The following is a 20,568-nucleotide window of genomic DNA, read 5'->3' on the forward strand; positions in this document are numbered from 1 at the left end:
CATGTATTTTGGTCAGGTAAGCAATAAAGTATTTCTTAACACAGGACCATGCATGTAACTCCAGGGTCCAGATCTGGTACTAAAACAGAATATAGTACCTGGCTTGAGCAACCCAGACTCATGGACACTTCTAAACAAACAGTACATCGAGCACCCTAGTTCAGGCAAATATTCAATTTGGATATAGCACATTCATAATATATACCTATGCAAAAGGGAAAAAAATTAAGCACCACCAAAATCAAAATGATGTTTCGATGCTCATGATGTCAATCAGTGGGTTGTCAGGTCCAGACTCGATTATTACAGACCGCCGTCATATAGCTGGAACATTGCTGAGTGCGACGTTAAACAACAAACAAACAAACCAGAATGGGGTTGGTGTGTAGCATGACCTTCCATAAACAGAAAACAAATTCTTTATGAAGTGTAAATAATATACTTTCATTGTGTGGAGTAGGGAGTATAATAATACAGTATATTAGAAATTTGATTTACAAGGTACATTTACAAATCTTTATACGAACTCAACTTTCATACACGTTTTCAGCAGAACCTGGAGAACATGAAGCCATTGATAAAATGTTAAATGATAATGCATGATTGTCATTCAAAAAGAGCCAGTGAAGGCAACGTGTTTCTGCAGCCTGGGCACACTCCCCAGCGACTTCTGTGAGGACCGCCGTTGTGACGGCATCAGCTGCAGACGTTGATGTTCCACCTCCACGCTACGGTACAGGCGGTAAGCTTCATGTTCATCATACAGCACGTCGTCGTAGAGACGCACGCGCACACGTTCTTCTTCGAATATTAGACCTTGATGCAACAAGTGGATTTTGATTGCGTCATCGGCCAGTGTGAAAACCCATAGACAGGCACCGTCGGTGTTTTCCACTCCCAGGTGGACGTAGAGCGGATCAAACATGAGGGTTTTAACGGAAGTACCTAGCTGGTTCTCCAGAATCTTCTTGATTTCCTCGTGTGAGAAGCTACGTTTGTTCTTCAGACAGAAACACAGGGCATGTGGTGCGGGTGGCGGCAACTCTCGCCGCATGCGTATGATTGGCAACTTTGATTTCTTCCGTTTATGCGTCTTCTTGACGTCGTCTATGAACGCCTTTTCTTGGCTTGGTGACAGCTCTGGCCTGTTGTCCATGTCAGATCTGTAACACAACATGAATAGTTTCATCACAAGTTTGTTTTGTTTGTTTATTGTTTAACGACGCACTCAGCAATATTCCAGCTATATGACGGCGATCTATAAATAAACGAGTCCTGACAATCCAGTGACTGACATCATGAGCATCGATCCACGCAATTAGGATATGATGACATGCATCAACCATGTCAGCGAGCCTGACCAGCCGATCCCGTTAGTCGCCTCTTACGGCAAGTATGGGTTGCCGAAGACTTTGAGGGTATCATATAAGTCTCAGATATAACTAAAGGGGCACGGATGGCCCTGTCGTAAAAGACGCAACAACTTGCTATACAGTTGTCACTTATACGTTCCAGGATCTGGCGATCGGGGACGGACTGCCAGATATCCTAGTTCTGTCAGCACGTTACCTATGCTCCTTGGTTTAAATTACGAGGGGCGGTCGGGTAGCCTAGTGGTTAAAGCATTCGCCCGTCACGCCGAAGACCCGGGTTCGATTCCCGACATGGGTACAATGTGTGAAGCCCATTTCTGGTGTCCCCCGCCGTGATATTGCTGGAGTATTGCTAAAATCGGCGTAAAACCAAAGTCACTCACTCACTTAAATTACGACCTCCATCACTTTTTGATTTCCTTCGACGCCATGATGTTTCTGAAGTTCACAGCAGCGTAAGCCTAACTCACTTCGAAGCAATTCATCGTGTGAAAACATACATGTTACGAACAGGATGTTACTTAAATTAAAATTGAAGAGTGTTGTATATTGCAAAAGAAGCTGTACCACACTGAAGGGTCGCCTGTACTGTGCCGCTGGCATTGACAGAAGCGACACAAACCCGAGTATTAAAGGCCTTGGTGAACGTGAGATGCTTAACAATAAGCTTCAGACCATGAATGTAAACTGGCCAATCCCACGTCCTGTCTTACAGTAAAATACGGAATACACACATCGGATTCTGCCACAGGTGGTCAATTATACGGGCGCAGACCGTGGCTTCTGTTTAAGGTGTTATAACGGACTTACGTTACACCTCATAAACGACAAAATCAATATAACTACCCGCCCGGCCACTTCATATTGGAGAAAAACTAAATGACGCCAGGTCGTCATAGCGACACATATCGACACCCACATTCGTTATTTCTACTCTCCATGGACCGTCAGTGTGATACATCTTAATCACTGCCAACCTTGCTGGTCGTGCCCGACGTGACCTTGACCCCGTAAATTCACGCTTCCTTTCCTCAATCGGTGGTAAGATCACGTGGTAACGACGATGAGACGACGCAACGAGGCGACTAGGCGTGGTGCTATTGTCTGGTTTCCATGACAACTGGTACCTGGAAGCTACGGATGGTATGGCGACCTTTCGTCTCGTGGTCCGTGCGTCCGTCAGTCTGTTGAGAGTGCTAAAGGCGGGAGTGGGAAACTACTGACTTGGCGACTTCTAGTATGTTATCAGAGAGCATTAAGTATCACCAGCAATAATGTTTTGAACGGTATATGGGCCGCTACAAGCCGCTAGCACCATTGTCCAGAATATATTTTAAGGAAATATTAAACAAGCTACATATAGTAGCTATTACCATTAACATATTCATCTGTTATCTTATATTCCACTTATTTTGAAATCTGTTAATGTTACCAACGTTCATTGTTCAAGTTTTTACTTTAGAAATCAAACAGGATAGTAAAAAATGACGATGCTAGTAAGATTCAGTAAGATATTAGTGTTAATGAATATTGACTCATTGAGGCAGTATGCATTCCGTTATAGTGTTATACATGGAGGCAGTATACATACCGTTATAGTGTTATACATGGAGGCAGTATACATGCCGTTATAGTGTTATACATGGAGGCAGTATACATGCCGTTATAGTGTTACACAGCGAGGCAGTATACATACCGTTATAGTGTTATACATGGAGGCAGTATACATTCCGTTATAGTGTTATACATAGAGGCAGTATACATACCGTTATAGTGTTATACATGGAGGCAGTACACATGCCGTTATAGTGTTATACATGGAGGCAGTATACATACCGTTATAGTGTTATACATGGAGGCAGTATACATGCCGTTATAGTGTTACACAGCGAGGCAGTATACATACCGTTATAGTGTTATACATGGAGGCAGTATACATTCCGTTATAGTGTTATACATAGAGGCAGTACACATGCCGTTATAGTGATATACATGGAGGCAGTATACATGCCGTTATAGTGTTTTACATAGAGGCAGTATACATACCGTTATAGTGTTATACATGGAGGCAGTACACATACCGTTATAGTGTTATACATGGAGGCAGTACACATGCCGTTATAGTGTTATACATGGAGGCAGTATACATGCCGTTATAGTGTTATACATGGAGGCAGTATACATGCCGTTATAGTGTTATACATGGAGGCAGTATACTTGCCGTTATAGTGTTATACATGGAGGCAGTACACATACCGTTATAGTGTTATACATGGAGGCAGTACACACGCCGTTATAGTGTTATACATGGAGTACACATGCCGTTAAAGTGTTATACATGGAGGCAGTACACATACCGTTATAGTGTTATACATGGAGGCAGTATACATGCCGTTATAGTGTTATACATGGAGGCAGTATACATTCCGTTATAGTGTTATACATGGAGGCAGTATGCATTCCGTTATAGTGTTATACATGGAGGCAGTACACATATCGTTATAGTGTTATACATGGAGGCAGTACACATGCCGTTATAGTGTTATACATGGAGGCAGTATACATGCCGTTATAGTGTTATACATGGAGGCAGTATACTTGCCGTTATAGTGTTATACATGGAGGCAGTATACTTGCCGTTATAGTGTTATACATGGAGGCAGTATACATTCCGTTATAGTGTTATACATGGAGGCAGTACACATGCCGTTATAGTGTTATACATGGAGGTAGTATACACGCCGTTATAGTGTTATACATGGAGGCAGTATACATGCCGTTATAGTGTTATACATGGAGGTAGTATACACGCCGTTATAGTGTTATACATGGAGGCAGTATGCATTCCGTTATAGTGTTATACATGGAGGCAGTACACATGCCGTTATAGTGTTATACATGGAGGTAGTATACACGCCGTTATAGTGTTATACATGGAGGAAGTATACATTCCGTTATAGTGTTATACATGGAGGCAGTATACATGCCGTTATAGTGTTATACATGGAGGCAGTACACACGCCGTTATAGTGTTATACATGGAGGTAGTATACACGCCGTTATAGTGTTATACATGGAGGCAGTACACATGCCGTTATAGTGTTATACATGGAGGCAGTATACAAGCCGTTATAGTGTTATACATAGAGGCAGTACACATGCCGTTATAGTGTTATACATGGAGGCAGTATACATTCCGTTATAGTGTTATACATGGAGGCAGTACACATGCCGTTATAGTGTTATACATGGAGTACACATGCCTCTATAGTGTTATACATGGAGGCAGTATACATACCGTTATAGTGTTATACATGGAGTACAGATGCCTCTATAGTGTTATACATGGAGGCAGCACACATGCCGTTATAGTGTTTAACATGGAGGCAGTACACATGCCGTTATGGTGTTATACATAGAGGCAGTAGATGACATAGTCAGGGAGCCAACGTTTAACAGTGGACTAGCTAGGGCACTTATCCCCATACACGTGTGACATGCTGTCAGTCTAGTCAGGGAGCCAACCTTTGACAGTGGACCAGCTAGGGCACCTATCCGCATACACGTGTGACATGCTGTCAGCCTAGTCAGGGAGCCAACATTTGACAGTGGACTAGCTAGGGCACTCTATCCGCATACACGTGTGACATGCTGTCAGCCTAGTCAGGGAGCCAACCTTTGACAGTGGACCAGCTAGGGCACTCTATCCGCATACACGTGTGACATGCTGTCAGCCTAGTCAGGGAGCCAACCTTTGACAGTGGACCAGCTAGGGCACTTATCCCCATACACGTGTGACATGCTGTCAGTCTAGTCAGGGAGCCAACCTTTGACAGTGGACTAGCTAGGGCACTCTATCCGCATACACGTGTGACATGCTGTCAGCCTAGTCAGGGAGCCAACATTTGACAGTGGACTAGCTAGGGCACTCTATCCGCATACACGTGTGACATGCTGTCAGCCTAGTCAGGGAGCCAACCTTTGACAGTGGACCAGCTAGGGCACCTATCCGCATACACGTGTGACATGCTGTCAGCCTAGTCAGGGAGCCAACCTTTGACAGTGGACTAGCTAGGGCACCTATCCCCATACACGTGTGACATGCTGTCAGCCTAGTCAGGGAGCCAACCTTTGACAGTGGACTAGCTAGGGCACTCTATCCGCATACACGTGTGACATGCTGTCAGCCTAGTCTGGGAGCCAACATTTGACAGTGGACTAGCTAGGGCACTCTATCCGCATACACGTGTGACATGCTGTCAGCCTAGTCAGGGAGCCAACCTTTGACAGTGGACCAGCTAGGGCACCTATCCGCATACACGTGTGACATGCTGTCAGCCTAGTCAGGGAGCCAACCTTTGACAGTGGACTAGCTAGGGCACCTATCCCCATACACGTGTGACATGCTGTCAGCCTAGTCAGGGAGCCAACCTTTGACAGTGGACCAGCTAGGGCACTTATCCCCATACACGTGTGACATGCTGTCAGCCTAGTCAGAGAGCCAACCTTTGACAGTGGACCAGCTAGGGCACTCTATCCGCATACACGTGTGACATGCTGTCAGCCTAGTCAGGGAGCCAACGTTTAACAGTGGACTAGGTAGGCCAATTATCCGCATACACGCGTGACATGCGGTCATGAAGTTCTTGGGAGTACTTTTCTCTAAAGCTAAAAACTTAGTGACTGCTCGGAACTCATTTTCTTTTCCATTTCTGTGTCTATTTGGAGCCCTATCACATTCAACTGGCTGTCACTAATATACAAACGGCCTCAACAGACCAAATACACTTGCAATGAACTACTCAAACAGTGTACTCAATGACTAGTTCACTTTGTTATGGCCCATAGTTGAAAGTTAGTCAGGCCTTAACATTTTTTTTGACCAGCCCTCGTATGTAGCTGACTGTAAAGTCAAGAAATCGGGATAGTGAGCGTTCATATTCAGTTTAATCCAAGAAGGGGTGGTCGGGTGCCTCGTGGTTAAAGCGTTCGCTCGTAACGCCGAAGACCCGGATTCGATTCCCGACATGGGTACAGTGTATGAAGCCCATTTCTGAGTCCCCCGCCGTGATGTTGCTGGAAAATTGCTAAAAGCGACATAAAACCATACTCACTCACTCACTCACTCACTCACTCACTTTCTGACGGTCACCATGGAGCAGTCTGATTTCGTTCCTCACTCAACTTAATCCTATAGCTTCATCACATGACACTCCTATGCGAGAGAGTTCTATGGGAAGTTACTGATAGAAGGGGTGAGGATGACGTTGTGCCTGCACAACTCCATATCCGGTACCGACATACAGGCATACAGTACCGACATACAGGCATACAGTACCGACATACAGGCATACAGTACCGACATACAGGCATACACTGCCGACATACAGTACCGACATACAGGCATACAGTACCGACATACAGGCATACAGTACCGACATACAGGCATACAGTACCGACATACAGGCATACTTTACCGACATACAGGCACACAGTACCGACATACAGGCATACATCCACACAACACCGAGATGAAGGCACACAGACACACATACAGCATTCTTTACCGACATACAGGCATACATCCACACAACACCGAAATGTAGGCACGCATACACACATACAGCATACTTTACCGACATACAGCCACACAGTATCGACATACAGGCATACATCCACAAAGCACCGAGATGTAGGCACGCAGACACACATACAGCATACTTTACCGACATACAGGCATACATCCACACAACACCGAGATGTAGGCACGCAGACACACATACAGCATACTTTACCGACATACAGCCATACATCCACACAACATCGAGATGTAGGCACGAAGACACACATACAGCATACTTTACCGACATACAGGCATACATCCACACAACACCGAGATGTAGGCACGCAGACACACATACAGCATACTTTACCGACATACAGGCACACAGTACCGACATACAGGCATACATCCACACAACACCGAGATGTAGGCACACAGACACACATACAGCATACTTTACAGCCATACGGCCATACAGTATACCGACATACAGGCATACATCCACACAACACCGAGATGTAGGCACGCAGACACACATACAGCATACTTTACCGACATACAGGCACACAGTACCGACATACAGGCATACATCCACACAACACCGAGATGTAGGCACGCAGACACACATACAGCATACTTTACAGACATACAGCCATACAGTATCGACATACAGGCATACATCCACACAACACCGAGATGTAGGCACGCAGACACACATACAGCATACTTTACCGACATACAGGCACACAGTACCGACATACAGGCATACATCCACACAACACCGAGATGTAGGCACGCAGACATACATACAGCATACTTTACAGACATACAGCCATACAGTATCGACATACAGCCATACAGTATCGACATACAGCCATACAGTATCGACATACAGGCAGGCAAGGAGTACAGTAAGTATCATAATCACGCAGCATGTAAATCTGATATTTCTCCTTACACGGGGTTTGCCATGATATTCCCGGGGTTTACGTTTTTTAGTCTTAAGGCAACACGTGTACACGTGTTTCAGGGTCAGACAATGTTAGTCAGACAATGTTAGTCAGACAAAGTTAGTCAGACAGTGTTAGAGGGGAGAACGTATGGTGCAGGGTGCATGTTACCAATGTGTCACATATCCTCATGCTACTCACGTGTGTGCTGAAAATACGCTGAAATATTGTCCCATATTGTCACACAGCGTCAAGGAAAACGGAAAAGTTGTCAACATTTGTACACACAGCGATACGACAATGGAACTTATTGTCCCGACTCAATCATTATATATTCTAAAGTGTAATATAGGAACTTCGCCTATCTCGAAATACGGTTAACTCGATATAATGTCATTGGTCCCCAGGACGAGTTACGATTATCGTAGTGTTATTTCATTGACCTCATATGTAATGTTATTCTGGCCACCAAGTCACGAACTTAAATGTCGTATTCACGCCACATCATTGAGGGCATCGGGAGGTGTATATATTACACTGTCGGACAAAACAAAGTATACATCCATCTTTGATGGTGGCTAAAAATGACACAAACAAAAAATATTTATTCGATGGTGATGTTTTGGATAAGGGTTTCATAGTTATGTTTTGGACCTTATTTTGTACTGTTTCGGTTACTGTTTTCAGCCAAGGAAGGTTTGTAATTTTTTGTAACTTTTGTAATTGTTTCATAAATTCCATTTTTTAAGTGTATACTTTCTTTTGCCCGGCAGTTTATTATACATGATGTGGGGATTCCGGGTTAGAACTGGTCCCCCAAGACTCTAATAAGCGACATATTGACCGGGTCTTCAGGCTCTTGATTGCACGTATCGTACGTGGATCCTTGCATATATAATCACTGGATTGTCTGGTCCTGATTCGATTATTTACAGGCCGTTGTCATAACTGGAATATTTGCTGTGCGGCGTTTAAAAAAACCCATATGAACCTACCTTGAATCAGGATCATCCCGGCGCAGTTGAGATAGAACGTCCATGACTGGAGCCGACATGTGTCTGTCAGCCAGTTGCGCTGGGGTGTGGCCCCGGCCCGACATGGGCCTGTGGGAGGCTGTCCTCCTGGGGTCAAGCGCCGACAACCCACTGTCCCAAGGCTCTGGACTCTGGGATGAGTTTAGTCCCCGAAATGACGAAGTCGGAAATCCGAGATTAAGTAGTCGACGGTAGGAGTTGTCTATGGAGACCCCGGGGGGTAGGGGGAGTTGTGGCGGGGGGTCGTCCAGGTTGATGAGCACAACCTCCTCCTGCACGTGACTCTCTTCCTGGTCCGGGGACGCTGGGTGCTGGGACTGTTCATGAAGACTCAGCTTATGGTCCGTTGGGCCGGGAAGCAACTGCCACCGGAATGACTTCAGAGTGGGGTCGAATGACAGGACCCCGCGATATCCGCTGACTGTCTGACCCTCAAGGGGTTTACTTGGCTGGAATGGCTCGCTTTGACTGTGAACCATTTCCTTGGGCCTGGTATAAGGGACTCTGGCCGCAGGATCTCCTGTCAGGTTGACCCTGGACAGCGGTAGAGGGGTCATGTCTGGCGTGACCCGGGTCTTGTAGAATGTGGACAGCCGTCCACTGTCCGTCTTGATGAGGATGAGGGCTTGGCTGGACGTCGGCATCTGTAACGACACACACGTAGACTACATGCCTAAGAACGACAGCAAAATGCACTATCTAGCTCCGTGGTTCATGGAGGTCACTGCGACAATGACGTGACGTCATAGACAGAAAAGCACTATAGTGACGTCATGTTCAAGTGACAAATGATGATCTTGCATTCTGTAACTCTGTTTAACTGTGTGCCGTTGTACAGAGCGATCTTAGTGCTAAGGTGATCGTAACTCCCATACCTTAACATAGACGTACGACAGTCGTAGCGCTGAGGTCGTAACTCCCATACCTTAACATAGACGTACGACAGTCGTAGCGCTGAGGTCGTAACTCCCATACCTTAACATAGACGTACGACAGTCGTAGCGCTGAGGTCGTAACTCCCATACCTTAACATAGACGTACGACAGTCGTAGCGCTGAGGTCGTAACTCCCATACCTTAACATAGACGCACGACAGTCGTAGCGCTGAGGTCGTAACTCCCATACCTTAACATAGACGTACGACAGTCGTAGCGCTGAGGTCGTAACTCCCATACCTTAACATAGACGTACGACAGTCGTAGCGCTGAGGTTGTTTTGTACAACGGCACCCTTTTTCTAAATAATCAAGGCTATTTCAGGGGCGGTCGGGTAGCCTAGTGGTTAAAGTGTTCGCTCGTCAAGCCGCTGACCCGGATTCGACTCCCGACATGGATACAATGTTTGAAGCCCATTTCTGGTGTCCCCCGCCGTGATATTACTGGAATATTGCTAAACGCGGCCTAAAACCATACTTACTCACTCACTCACTCAAGGCTATTTCAAATGACTTTTTTGTTCAACGCCGACATTATGCTATAGCCTTATGACGGTGGTTTATAAATAATGGAGTCTCGACCAGACAACCCAGTGATTGACATGATGAACATCGATCTGCGCGATGACATACATCAACCAATTAATTCAGCGAGGCTGACCATTCGTTCCATTTAGTCGGCTTTTACGACCAGCAAAGATTGCTGGGGACCAATTCTTACACTCTGCACCGGTTCCCTAATTAATGAACTATAAATAATGGAGTCTCGACCAGACAAGCCAGTGATTGACATCATGAACATCGATCTGCGCGATGACATACACAAACCAATTAATTCAGCGAGGCTGACCATTCGCTCCATTTAGTCGGGTCCTAGGACCAGCAAAGATTGCTGGGGACCAATTCTAACCTCTCTGCACCGGTTCCCTATAGCTAATTAATGAACTCGTACGACGAGCAATGGGGCTCTGGGGATACATTGTACCCCGGGTGCAGTATGGGCCTGTATGTTACTTCGTTACATTCATTGCTATCACGATGTGCCAGATGACCATACCTGATGACCCAAATAAAACATAGTAGTGAAACTCCGCGGCACTATACATATATGCATGGTCAATGCATTTATTATACACCAAAATATCATTGAACGCACGTTCACAAAATGTGGACGGTTGCAATAACACACTATAACAAAGCTAGAGAACAAAGTTGAGAGAAACGTACACTTTTCATTCACTTATAGGGGCGGTGGGGTAGTCCAGTGGTTTAAGCGTTCGCCCGTCACGCCTAAGGCCAGGGTTCGATTCCCCATGGGTACAATGTGTGAAGTGTCCCCCGCCGTGATATTGCTGGAATATTGCTAAAGCGGCGTAAAACCATAGCGATTTTACGATCAATCAATCAATCAATCATTCAATCATAAACTTACAAATATTTTATAGAACAATAACAGCAGTGCCTTATTAACTGTGAGATTGGCATTCTAGGAGTTGGTGAGTAAGTATAAGAAAACGTACAACTTTGAGGATGACAACTTCTTGTTTATTTCATATCGCGACACCGTTATCAAGCTGGAGGTTCTAATAAGTGGGGGCAGTCGGGTAGCCTAGTGGTTAAAGCGTTCGCTCGTCACGCCGAAGACCAGGGTTCGATTCCCGACATGGGTACAATGTGTGAAGCTAATTTCTGGTGTCCCCGGCCGTGATATTGCTGGAATATTGCTAAAAGCGGCGTAAAACCATACTCACTCACGCACTCACTCACTCTAAATAAGTGCCTTATATTTACATCAAGTAAACAAATTGTTGAAAACCATTAATGTAAACTGTGCAAGATATTTTATTTTGCACTTAATGTAGTTTGGCCGGAGGTCTTATTTTGAATAGAATAACTGACTATAACACGCATTATGCTGACGTTGCTGTGTCTATATTTAAAGAGTTCAGATTCCTGTAGTGGCAAATTAGAATCGCCAGTCTCGTTCTGTCAGCTTGAGTGACGGGGCGGCTGATGTGGTCTGACGAATACAGCCCTCCATGGACGGATGACTTCAACTACATAGATCGCATCACTTCATCACTTCATTGACTTACTTGTCGCTGTCACAACTTATGCTTTTGTTTGTTTGTTTGTTTGTTTGTTGTTTAACGCCGCACTCAGCAATATTCCAGCTATGTGACGGCGGTCTGTAAATAATCGAGTCTGGACAAGACAATCCAGTGATTGACATCATGAGCATCGATCCACGCAATTGGGATACGATGACAAGCATCAACCAAGTCTGCGAGCCTGACCACCCGATCCGGTTAGTCGCCTTTTATGGCAAGCATGGGTTGCTGAAGACCTATTCCATCCCGGATCTTCACGGGTCCACAACATATGCATGTGTATTGAACTTCACAATAATTTCGTTTCGAGACACCGATTTTATTCCATGGATATTTCATGTAAATAAACCCCTCACACCTGACACCCGACCGGATCCACTCACCTGTAATTAAGCAGCAGGTAACATAGAGGCCAACTGTTTATCCAAATCGCATCCTGTAGTTGAGCGTGAAACGTTAGTATCACAGTTCTTCTTATACCCGTCGTTCGCTTTTTGGAACATGAACATAAGATACTATGTTTACAATCTGCGTTGAAATCAAATATCAAACAAACCGCACACCTACACCCTAGACATCATCCGCTCACCTGCAATTAAGCGACAGGTAACATTTACATCAACACACTCTCACCTTGTCGCCCTCACTTGAAGTTGAGTCCGGTCTTAAAAGTTAGGACAACTTGTGTACATTGCTGGCACTCCACCTGCTGTAAAGTTTATGGTGGAGCTCCTCAATGGTGGAGTGGGAGAGCAGTTATTCCCCGTCACCCTAGTTTCCAGAGAAGTCCTGTATAACTCCTTATTGGGTCCCTCGCCAGGAGGCGGCTCACGGTGTGATCGCTATTTAATGACGGTCGGACATTAACACCACATTAAGCACAGAAGGGATAATGTATTCATCTGTGTTATTGATTCCCACTTTTTGCTGAACCCTGTCATCAGTGAGGACTTGTCTGCTGTGGGCGATCCGTGACGCCTGATTACCTGATGGTACAAACCGAGAGTTACATGTGCTGTCTTTGTCCTACAGTCCAGCCGTCCTAAACTATTATATCAGTTACCCTCACCTTGAGGACAATAGCCTGTACAAGTGACAATCTCTTTCAAACCGACCACTGTTCTTGGGGGGGTACGTGGCTGTGGGACGTCAGTCAGAGAGGGGATATAGTTTCTGTTACTGCTTCAAGACATTTTGTTTCCGTAAAAGCAGGAGTCCAACATGTTGAAAGGAAAGTTTTAGACAAATCCCACAATAGCAAAAGGCCAGTTCCTAAACATCACTAGAAGTCTCACTGTCTTCACTAAACTGCCGGACAAATGAAAGAATACATTTGAAAACTGGATTTGACCCCCAAAATACAAACGTTAACAGAACGTTACGAGGCTGAAAACTCTCGTCTTAACGCTGTAAACTTTATGTGAGTGAGTGAGTCAGGTTTTACGCCGCATTTAGCAATATTCCAGTAATATCACGGCGGAGAACATCAGTAATGGCAAACTTTATGTCCTAAACACTACTATGATACCCGTATCAAATACATCACCTTCGAATTACTATTCCTTTTTTTTTTGTAGCCACCATATGCTTTCTATTGCCCGGCGATCCGTGGAGGTCCGGGGTAGACCCATGCTTGCCCTAAAAGACGACCATGCTTGTCGCAAGAGGCGACTAACGGGATCGGGTCGTCAGGCTCGCTGACTTGGCTGATGCATGTCATCGGTCCCAAATGCGTGGATCGATGTTCATGATGTCAATCACTGGATTGTCTGATCCAGACTCGACTATTTACAGACCGCCGTCATATAGCTTGAATATTGCTGAGTGCGGCGTTAAACAACAACAACAACAACAAAATTAATCCTCTGCCAAGCAGTTTGTGTTGTAATATTGTATAGGTATGACTACTGAAGGAGCGAAAAGGAAGCAAGACTGACCAAATAGACTGTCGAGCAAATAGATTCTGAAATGGCGAGACTCCATGACACCCATCGTCGATTATCCATTGTACCACCATTCTATTAGTATTAATACTTAAGTATTCGACTCGAACTCAAAACGAATCTGGTGGTGAAAGGGTCCAGGGTAGTAATCATAACAGAATGAAGATATTATACCCTGGATACTCGAGGATGCACGACCCCACACGACGCATCATCTACGCTGTTACAGACGACAGCGTTTGTTTCACCCAGCCGCCAGACAAAACCATTGGGTCAAACAGTCAGTCAGAAATGATAAAACAGTATTTTACTCAACAGGCCCAGACGTCATCAGTTCAAGGGAGGCAATTCGTGATAAACCTCGTAATTGTACGAAGATATTCTGTGTTTTTCTTAAACGATCTTTTTTCGATGACGGATGTTGGGATAATAGTTTGAATTTACAGAAAGTGAAAAGAATAGAGAGGAAACTTAGAATTATATGGTAGTCGGTAAAATGAGATTGGTCGTTGTCATTTCCATGATCTTGTGGGGGCGGCGGGGTAGTGCAGTGGTTAAAGCGTTCGCTCGTCACGTCGTAGGCTCAGGTCCGATTTGCCACATGAGTACAATGTATGAGGCCCATTTCTGGTGTCTCCCGCCGTGATATTGCTGGAATACTGCTAAAAGCGGCTTAAAACCATACTCACTCACTCACCTGTGGGGAAGGTTGACACATTCATGCGCATTCGGTAGTGAACGGCGTTTGTATGCGTGTGAGTTAGTGTAAGGGGTGTTCACGTCTGTGTGTGTACAAATCTGTTACCCATGTGTAATACTGAGTCCAGCCATTAGAGTTGGTTGTATAAGAGTGAGTGAATATGGTTTTAAACCACTTTCAGCCATATTCCAGCAATATCACAGCGGAGGGACATCAGCAATGGGCTTTACACATTGTGCGGAATCAAACCCGGGTGTTCGGCCTGACTAGCGAATGCTCTAACCACCAGGCTACCCCACCGCTCCTTATTGTATTGCAGTACAAATATGTAGGACTGAATATATTGCAAAACATCCATGAAAATATCCATGACAACATCACGGACCGACCCTGACTCTTTCATCTTCCCGAGGCAAGGGAGGTAACTGACTGAACAAGTCCAGTTTCCACAGTCAGTTAACTACTCCCTTGCCTCGGGAAGATGGCACCTTTTTGCTGATTTACCTGTGTTAAAGTCTGACAGCCAGGAACAGATGTATCCAGGAAACAGTGACGCTTCCTCAACGTCTGACGCCGATAACGCCGTGGTATGACTTGAACGTTGGCGTGACGTTACCGATGTCGTTGGAGCTTGATGGAGTTTCAGACGTCCCTGATGTTATCTCATGCTAACACCCGGCTACGAAAGGCACCAGCTCACTGTGGTGTTGAAGCAGGCGTTATCTGATCATATGTAGAAGGTGTTGGTGACACGTACTCCACACAGTGACAAGTTCTGGACGTGTATTGTTATGTAATTGTCGTGTTTGGTACACCTTTGATAGTGTCTTCAACCCCCTCGGCGTATATTGAGAGGTGTGGAAGGGCTTTATGTATTCATATGGACATATAGACAGAATATTAAGGATTCGTATGCCCCTAATTTATAACGCCTTTGACAAATTTATGTAAACATGTTACTGGCACAAGCTGAGGATTCAATTAACTACGATGACACCAGTCGAGTCAACAGTCAAACAGTGGAGTGCGTGTGACTTGGTGTACGCTTTATGGTCGTCTTTGAGTCGTTCAATAAAGACTGCTACAAGTAGCCTACGTGCCGTCGTCGACGCTGCTGTTAGACAAATACAGTGCCATGTCTGTGTTTATATACTTCTTCTTGTTGTTGTACGGGGTTTATAGTGCAAGGGGTGGGTTTCTTCTAAACAAATATACGCATATACACTGGTCTAGGTAGGGAGATCCTTGACACAAATATAGACTAGTATACGGAGTAGACGCCCCTTTTAAACACATATACGCATATACACTGGTCTAGGTAGGGAGATCCTTGACACAAATATAGACTAGTATACTGAGTAGACGCCCCTTTTAAACACTTATACGCCTATACACTGGTCTAGGTAGGGAGATCCTTGACACAAATATAGACTAGTATACGGAGTAGACGCCCCTTTCAAACACATATACGCACATACACTGGTCTAGGTTGACAACTCATTCTTGCCGTGAAAGGCGACTATGCTTGTCGTAAGAGGCGACTAATGGGATCGGGTGAGTGAGTGAGTGACTTTGGTTTTACGCCGATTTTAGCAATACTCCAGCAATATCACGGCGGGGGACACCAGAAATGGGCTTCACACATTGTACCCATGTCGGGAATCGAACCCGGGTCTTCGGCGTGACGGGCGAATGCTTTAACCACTAGGCTACCCGACCGCCTCTCGTAATTTAAACCAAGGAGCATGGGTAACGTGCTAACAGAACTAGGATATCTGGTAGTCCGTCCCCGATCGCCAGATCCTGGAACGTATAAGAGACACAACTCTGTATAACAAGTTGTTGCGTCTTTTACGACAGGGCCATCCGTGCCCCTTTAGTTATATCTGAGACTTATATGATACCCTCAAAGCCTTCGGCAACCCATACTTGCCGTAAGAGGCGACTACACTTGCTGATTGCGGCGTTAAACAACAAACAAACAAACAAACAAAAGCATATGTTGTGACAGCGTTAAACAACTAACGATAAGTTATTCATTGTAATATTAAGGCAAACGCGATATGATCTGTCGTGAAACTGGTATGATATGGAATTGTATTTAATCTATAAAGAAACCTGATATGCTCTGCTGTACCTTGTGTGATAAACGTCAATATTCTGACGTTGTGTAGTAACAGTCTCATTCTGACGTTGTGTGATAAACGTCACCATTCTGACGTTATACAATAAGTCCAGTTCCCACGTTGAGTAAAAACAGTCAAATTCTGACGTTGTTTAATAAAAGACACCATTCTGACGTTGTGTAGTATCAGTTTATTTTCTGACGTTATGTAATAACAGTCTCATTCTGACGTTGTGTGATAAACGTCACCATTCTGACGTTATACAATAAGTCCAGTTCCCACGTTGAGTAAAAACAGTCCAATTCTGACGTTGTGTAATAAAGACACCATTCTGACGTTGTGTAACATCACTCCCTTTTCTGACGTTATGTAATAACAGTCTCATTTTGACGTTGTGTGATAAACGTCACCATTCTGACGTTATACAATAAGTCCAGTTCCCACGTTGAGTAAAAACAGTCAAATTCTGACGTTGTGTAATAAAAGACACCATTCTGACGTTGTGTAGTATCAGTTTATTTTCTGACGTAATGTAATAACAGTCTCATTCTGACGTTGTGTTATAAACGTCACCATTCTGACGTTATACAATAAGTCCAGTTCCCACGTTGAGTAAAATCAGTCCAATTCTGACGTTGTGTAATAAAGACACCATTCTGACGTTGTGTAATAAAGGCACCATTCTGACGCTGTGTAACATCACTCCCTTTTCTGACGTTGTGTAGTAACAGTTTCATTCCGACGTTGTGTAATAACAGTCCATTCGTATTTTGTGTGATTAGGTTACCAATCTGACGATGTCTCTTGGAAATTTAGGGAAACTCCATGTTGATACTTTTTTAGAGAGGCTAATTCATTTATCTCGTTAACTCCATTTGAGATTCCGGCACACGCCATTATTTGACACGCGATCATCAGTAGGGCGGAGCTTGTGACTGCCCCTAGAACCGTGTCTGTCAGACAGATACCATCGAAAGACGACTCGTATTAAACATACGTAGCAACACATAACGATTCGTATGTACATGTTACAGTGAGAGACTTGGGTTAACGCCGCTTTTAACAACGTACCAGTCATATCACGACGTGTCAGCTTAATGTGGGAGGAAAGCCTGAAGTGATGCATGTCTCAGACACTTACCACAAGCACGAGTACACGGTGCTGACAAACCCAGAACATAATCGGGTCGAACCGGGATTCGAACCATCAATCACAAGTTTCTAGCGTGCAGCCCTGCACAGCGAATTGCGAGGCCTTGGGCAACTGGATCGTCCGTGGGTCCAGTAATGCTAACATGTACAGTAGCTTTTAGTATATAAAACGTATAACAATTCGAACCATCAATCACAAGTTTCTAGCGTGCAGCCCTGCACAGCGAATTGCGAGGCCTTGGGCAACTGGATCGTCCGTGGGTCCAGTAATGCTAACATGTCTAGTAGCTTTTAGTACATAAAACGTACTACAATGACCAGTACATTGTAAACACATGTTTAGGTCACAAACACAAACCTTAGCGCGTTCTTTGTCCCATAGCCTTGCTCCAAGTCACTACTGAATGATAACTCAATGGATGTATAGTTATTCTATCCTTATAACAGGCAAGTCTAGACAAGTGGACATCTAAAGACGCCAGTCTTTTAAAGGGCCAACTTGTTCTTACATTATATTATTTGTATAAATTTTGAAATATGATTTAACAAATATTTATTGTCTTAGATATTTGCATAAGTCAACTTAACATTCACGATTGTGTTGAACAGCTGAACGTGATTATTGTCTAAATATGGGAAAGAACTGGAAATTCATTGTAGGTATTTTTTTGAAGTGGCGCTTTCTACATATTTGTTATTTTTGGGTTTTATAGGAATAGAGGAGTGTGGTTGTGTAACGCCTTTGAAAATATGGACTCTATTCTAGTAATCAGATATGCTTAAAGTTTATTGTCAGCTTCCGTTCCTTGTAGGACAGAAATACTATAAGTCATACGGCGAAAACACTTTTATGAACGGGGGCACGGGTGGCCAAGCGAATCGCTGTGCAGAGTTGCGTCCCTTGGGCACGCCAGAACCTATGATTGTGGGTTCGAATCCCGGTTCACCCCGATTATGTTTCTAGGTTTGTCAGCACCATACCCGTGCTCGTGGGTTTCACCGAAGTGATAAACGTCTGAGACCTGCATTACTACGGGCTTTCCTCCCACATTAAGCTGACACGTCCTGATATAACTGGAATAATGTTAAAAGCGGCGTTAAACCCAACTCACTCACTCACTCACTTTTATGAACACTTTTAAAACTTCGGCGGGATACGAACCTGCAACCTCTTGATGTGTCGTCCTGCACGCTACCACACGTGGTACAAACATTTTGATGTCATCTAGTATTTCTAGTCACCATTATCTAAACACATGTTAATATTGTACCAGCTTCGGTAAAAAAGCTATAATACATCATATCCATATTTGATTTACTGCCCAATCATAGTACTTTACTGAAACATACATGTTCAGATTATTAGGATAATACTCAAAGATATGCATTTTAAATGTTTAAAAATGAAAACTTGTTTAAATTATTGGGGTGATGTGTTTAGGTGTGAGACTATAGTTCATATCATGTGTTTAAACACAATGTCATCTTTTACAGTTTAAAGACAGATTACAATGGCCAAAAACGTCTCATATTGAAAGTCAGATTACAACGGTCATTAACGTTTCATGTGTAAAGACAGATTACAATGACTAACAGCGTTTCATGTATATTGGTTACAATTGCCAAAAATGTCTCCTATTTAAAGACAGACAAGTTACAATGACCAGTAGCGTTTCATGTATACTACTCAAAAGAAGTTAAGGATCACCTGATTCTTTCATATTACAATAGGGGCGGTCGGGTAGCCTAGTGGTTAAAGCGTTAGCTCGCCACGCCGAAGACCCGGGTTCGATTCCCGACATGGGTACAATGTGTGAAGCCCATTTCTGGTGTCCCCCGCCGTGATATTGCTGGAATATTGCTATAAGCGGCGTAAAACCATACCCACTCACTCACTCATATAACAATAGTTAAACTCTCATGCCATGACAGATTAACTTTACCAACACGAAAGAATCGGGTGATCCTTAACTTCTTTTGAGTAGTATATAAAGACAGGTTTCAATGGCCAATACCTGTCTTACATGCTACAAAGGAAAGTGCCGTTTCATGTTCAAGGTCAGATCACAATGGGCAAAAGCATCTTGAGTGTAAGATATTACAATGGCCAATAGTGTCTGGCATGCAAAACAGGTTACAGTGACCAATGGCCGTTTCATGTTTAAAGATGGCGTCCGTCAGTGGCGTCTTGTATGTAACACAGGTTACAATGACTAATGGCCGTTTCGTGTTTAAAGATGGCGTCTGTCAGTGGCGTCTTGTATGTAACACAGGTTACAATGACCAATGGCCGTTTTGTGTTTAAAGATGGCGTCTGTAAGTGGCGTCTTGTATGTAACACAGGTTACAATGATCAATAGGATGTTACAATTGAAAATGGCGTCATATATGTGAGATTTTACTGCGACCAGCAATGTTGGGGGTGATTTTTGTAACCTATCATGTATAACAAAGGCATACATTTGCAAAGATTTGATTCAGAGACATGGAAGCACTCGTCTTAAAGTGTATGATCAGCGTGTGTTGTTTTTTACACATGTAATTACGCAATGCCCCGGACAATTAGACTCACCCCTGCCCTGAACACGACCCGCTAGGGCTGTGGGGCAGACACGTTTCACGCGTCTATAATCAATACAGGGTGCCAGCGTGGAATGAATAATTTACGTCGGGAAGCCAACG

General features: G+C 44.2%; 1 protein-coding gene across 3 annotated transcripts; it reads right to left on the reverse strand.

Moving 5' to 3' along the window:
* Positions 1-423: 423 nt before the first annotated feature.
* Positions 424-15,381, reverse strand: LOC124115677. Of its 3 annotated transcripts, XM_046476748.2 has the most exons (6): positions 15,113-15,381; positions 12,599-12,951; positions 8,882-9,564; positions 8,088-8,105; positions 2,351-2,569; positions 424-1,163 (listed from the first exon to the last, which is right to left on the reverse strand). In XM_046476748.2, the coding sequence occupies exons 3-6, from the start codon at positions 9,562-9,564 to the stop codon at positions 611-613; spliced, it is 1,473 nt and encodes a 490-aa protein (XP_046332704.2). In that variant the 5' UTR covers positions 12,599-12,951; positions 15,113-15,381; the 3' UTR covers positions 424-610. The 3 variants fall into 3 exon arrangements, with proteins under 3 accessions (XP_046332704.2, XP_046332705.2, XP_046332706.2); XM_046476749.2 differs by lacking the exons at positions 12,599-12,951; positions 15,113-15,381 and adding an exon at positions 12,349-12,492; XM_046476750.2 differs by lacking the exons at positions 2,351-2,569; positions 8,088-8,105; positions 12,599-12,951; positions 15,113-15,381 and having other exon boundaries at positions 8,882-9,738.
* Positions 15,382-20,568: the final 5,187 nt, after the last annotated feature.

This window comes from Haliotis rufescens, unplaced genomic scaffold (assembly GCF_023055435.1).
Source record: "Haliotis rufescens isolate VD_foot unplaced genomic scaffold, xgHalRufe1.0.p SCAF_49, whole genome shotgun sequence".
NCBI classification, from domain to species: domain Eukaryota; kingdom Metazoa; phylum Mollusca; class Gastropoda; order Lepetellida; family Haliotidae; genus Haliotis; species Haliotis rufescens.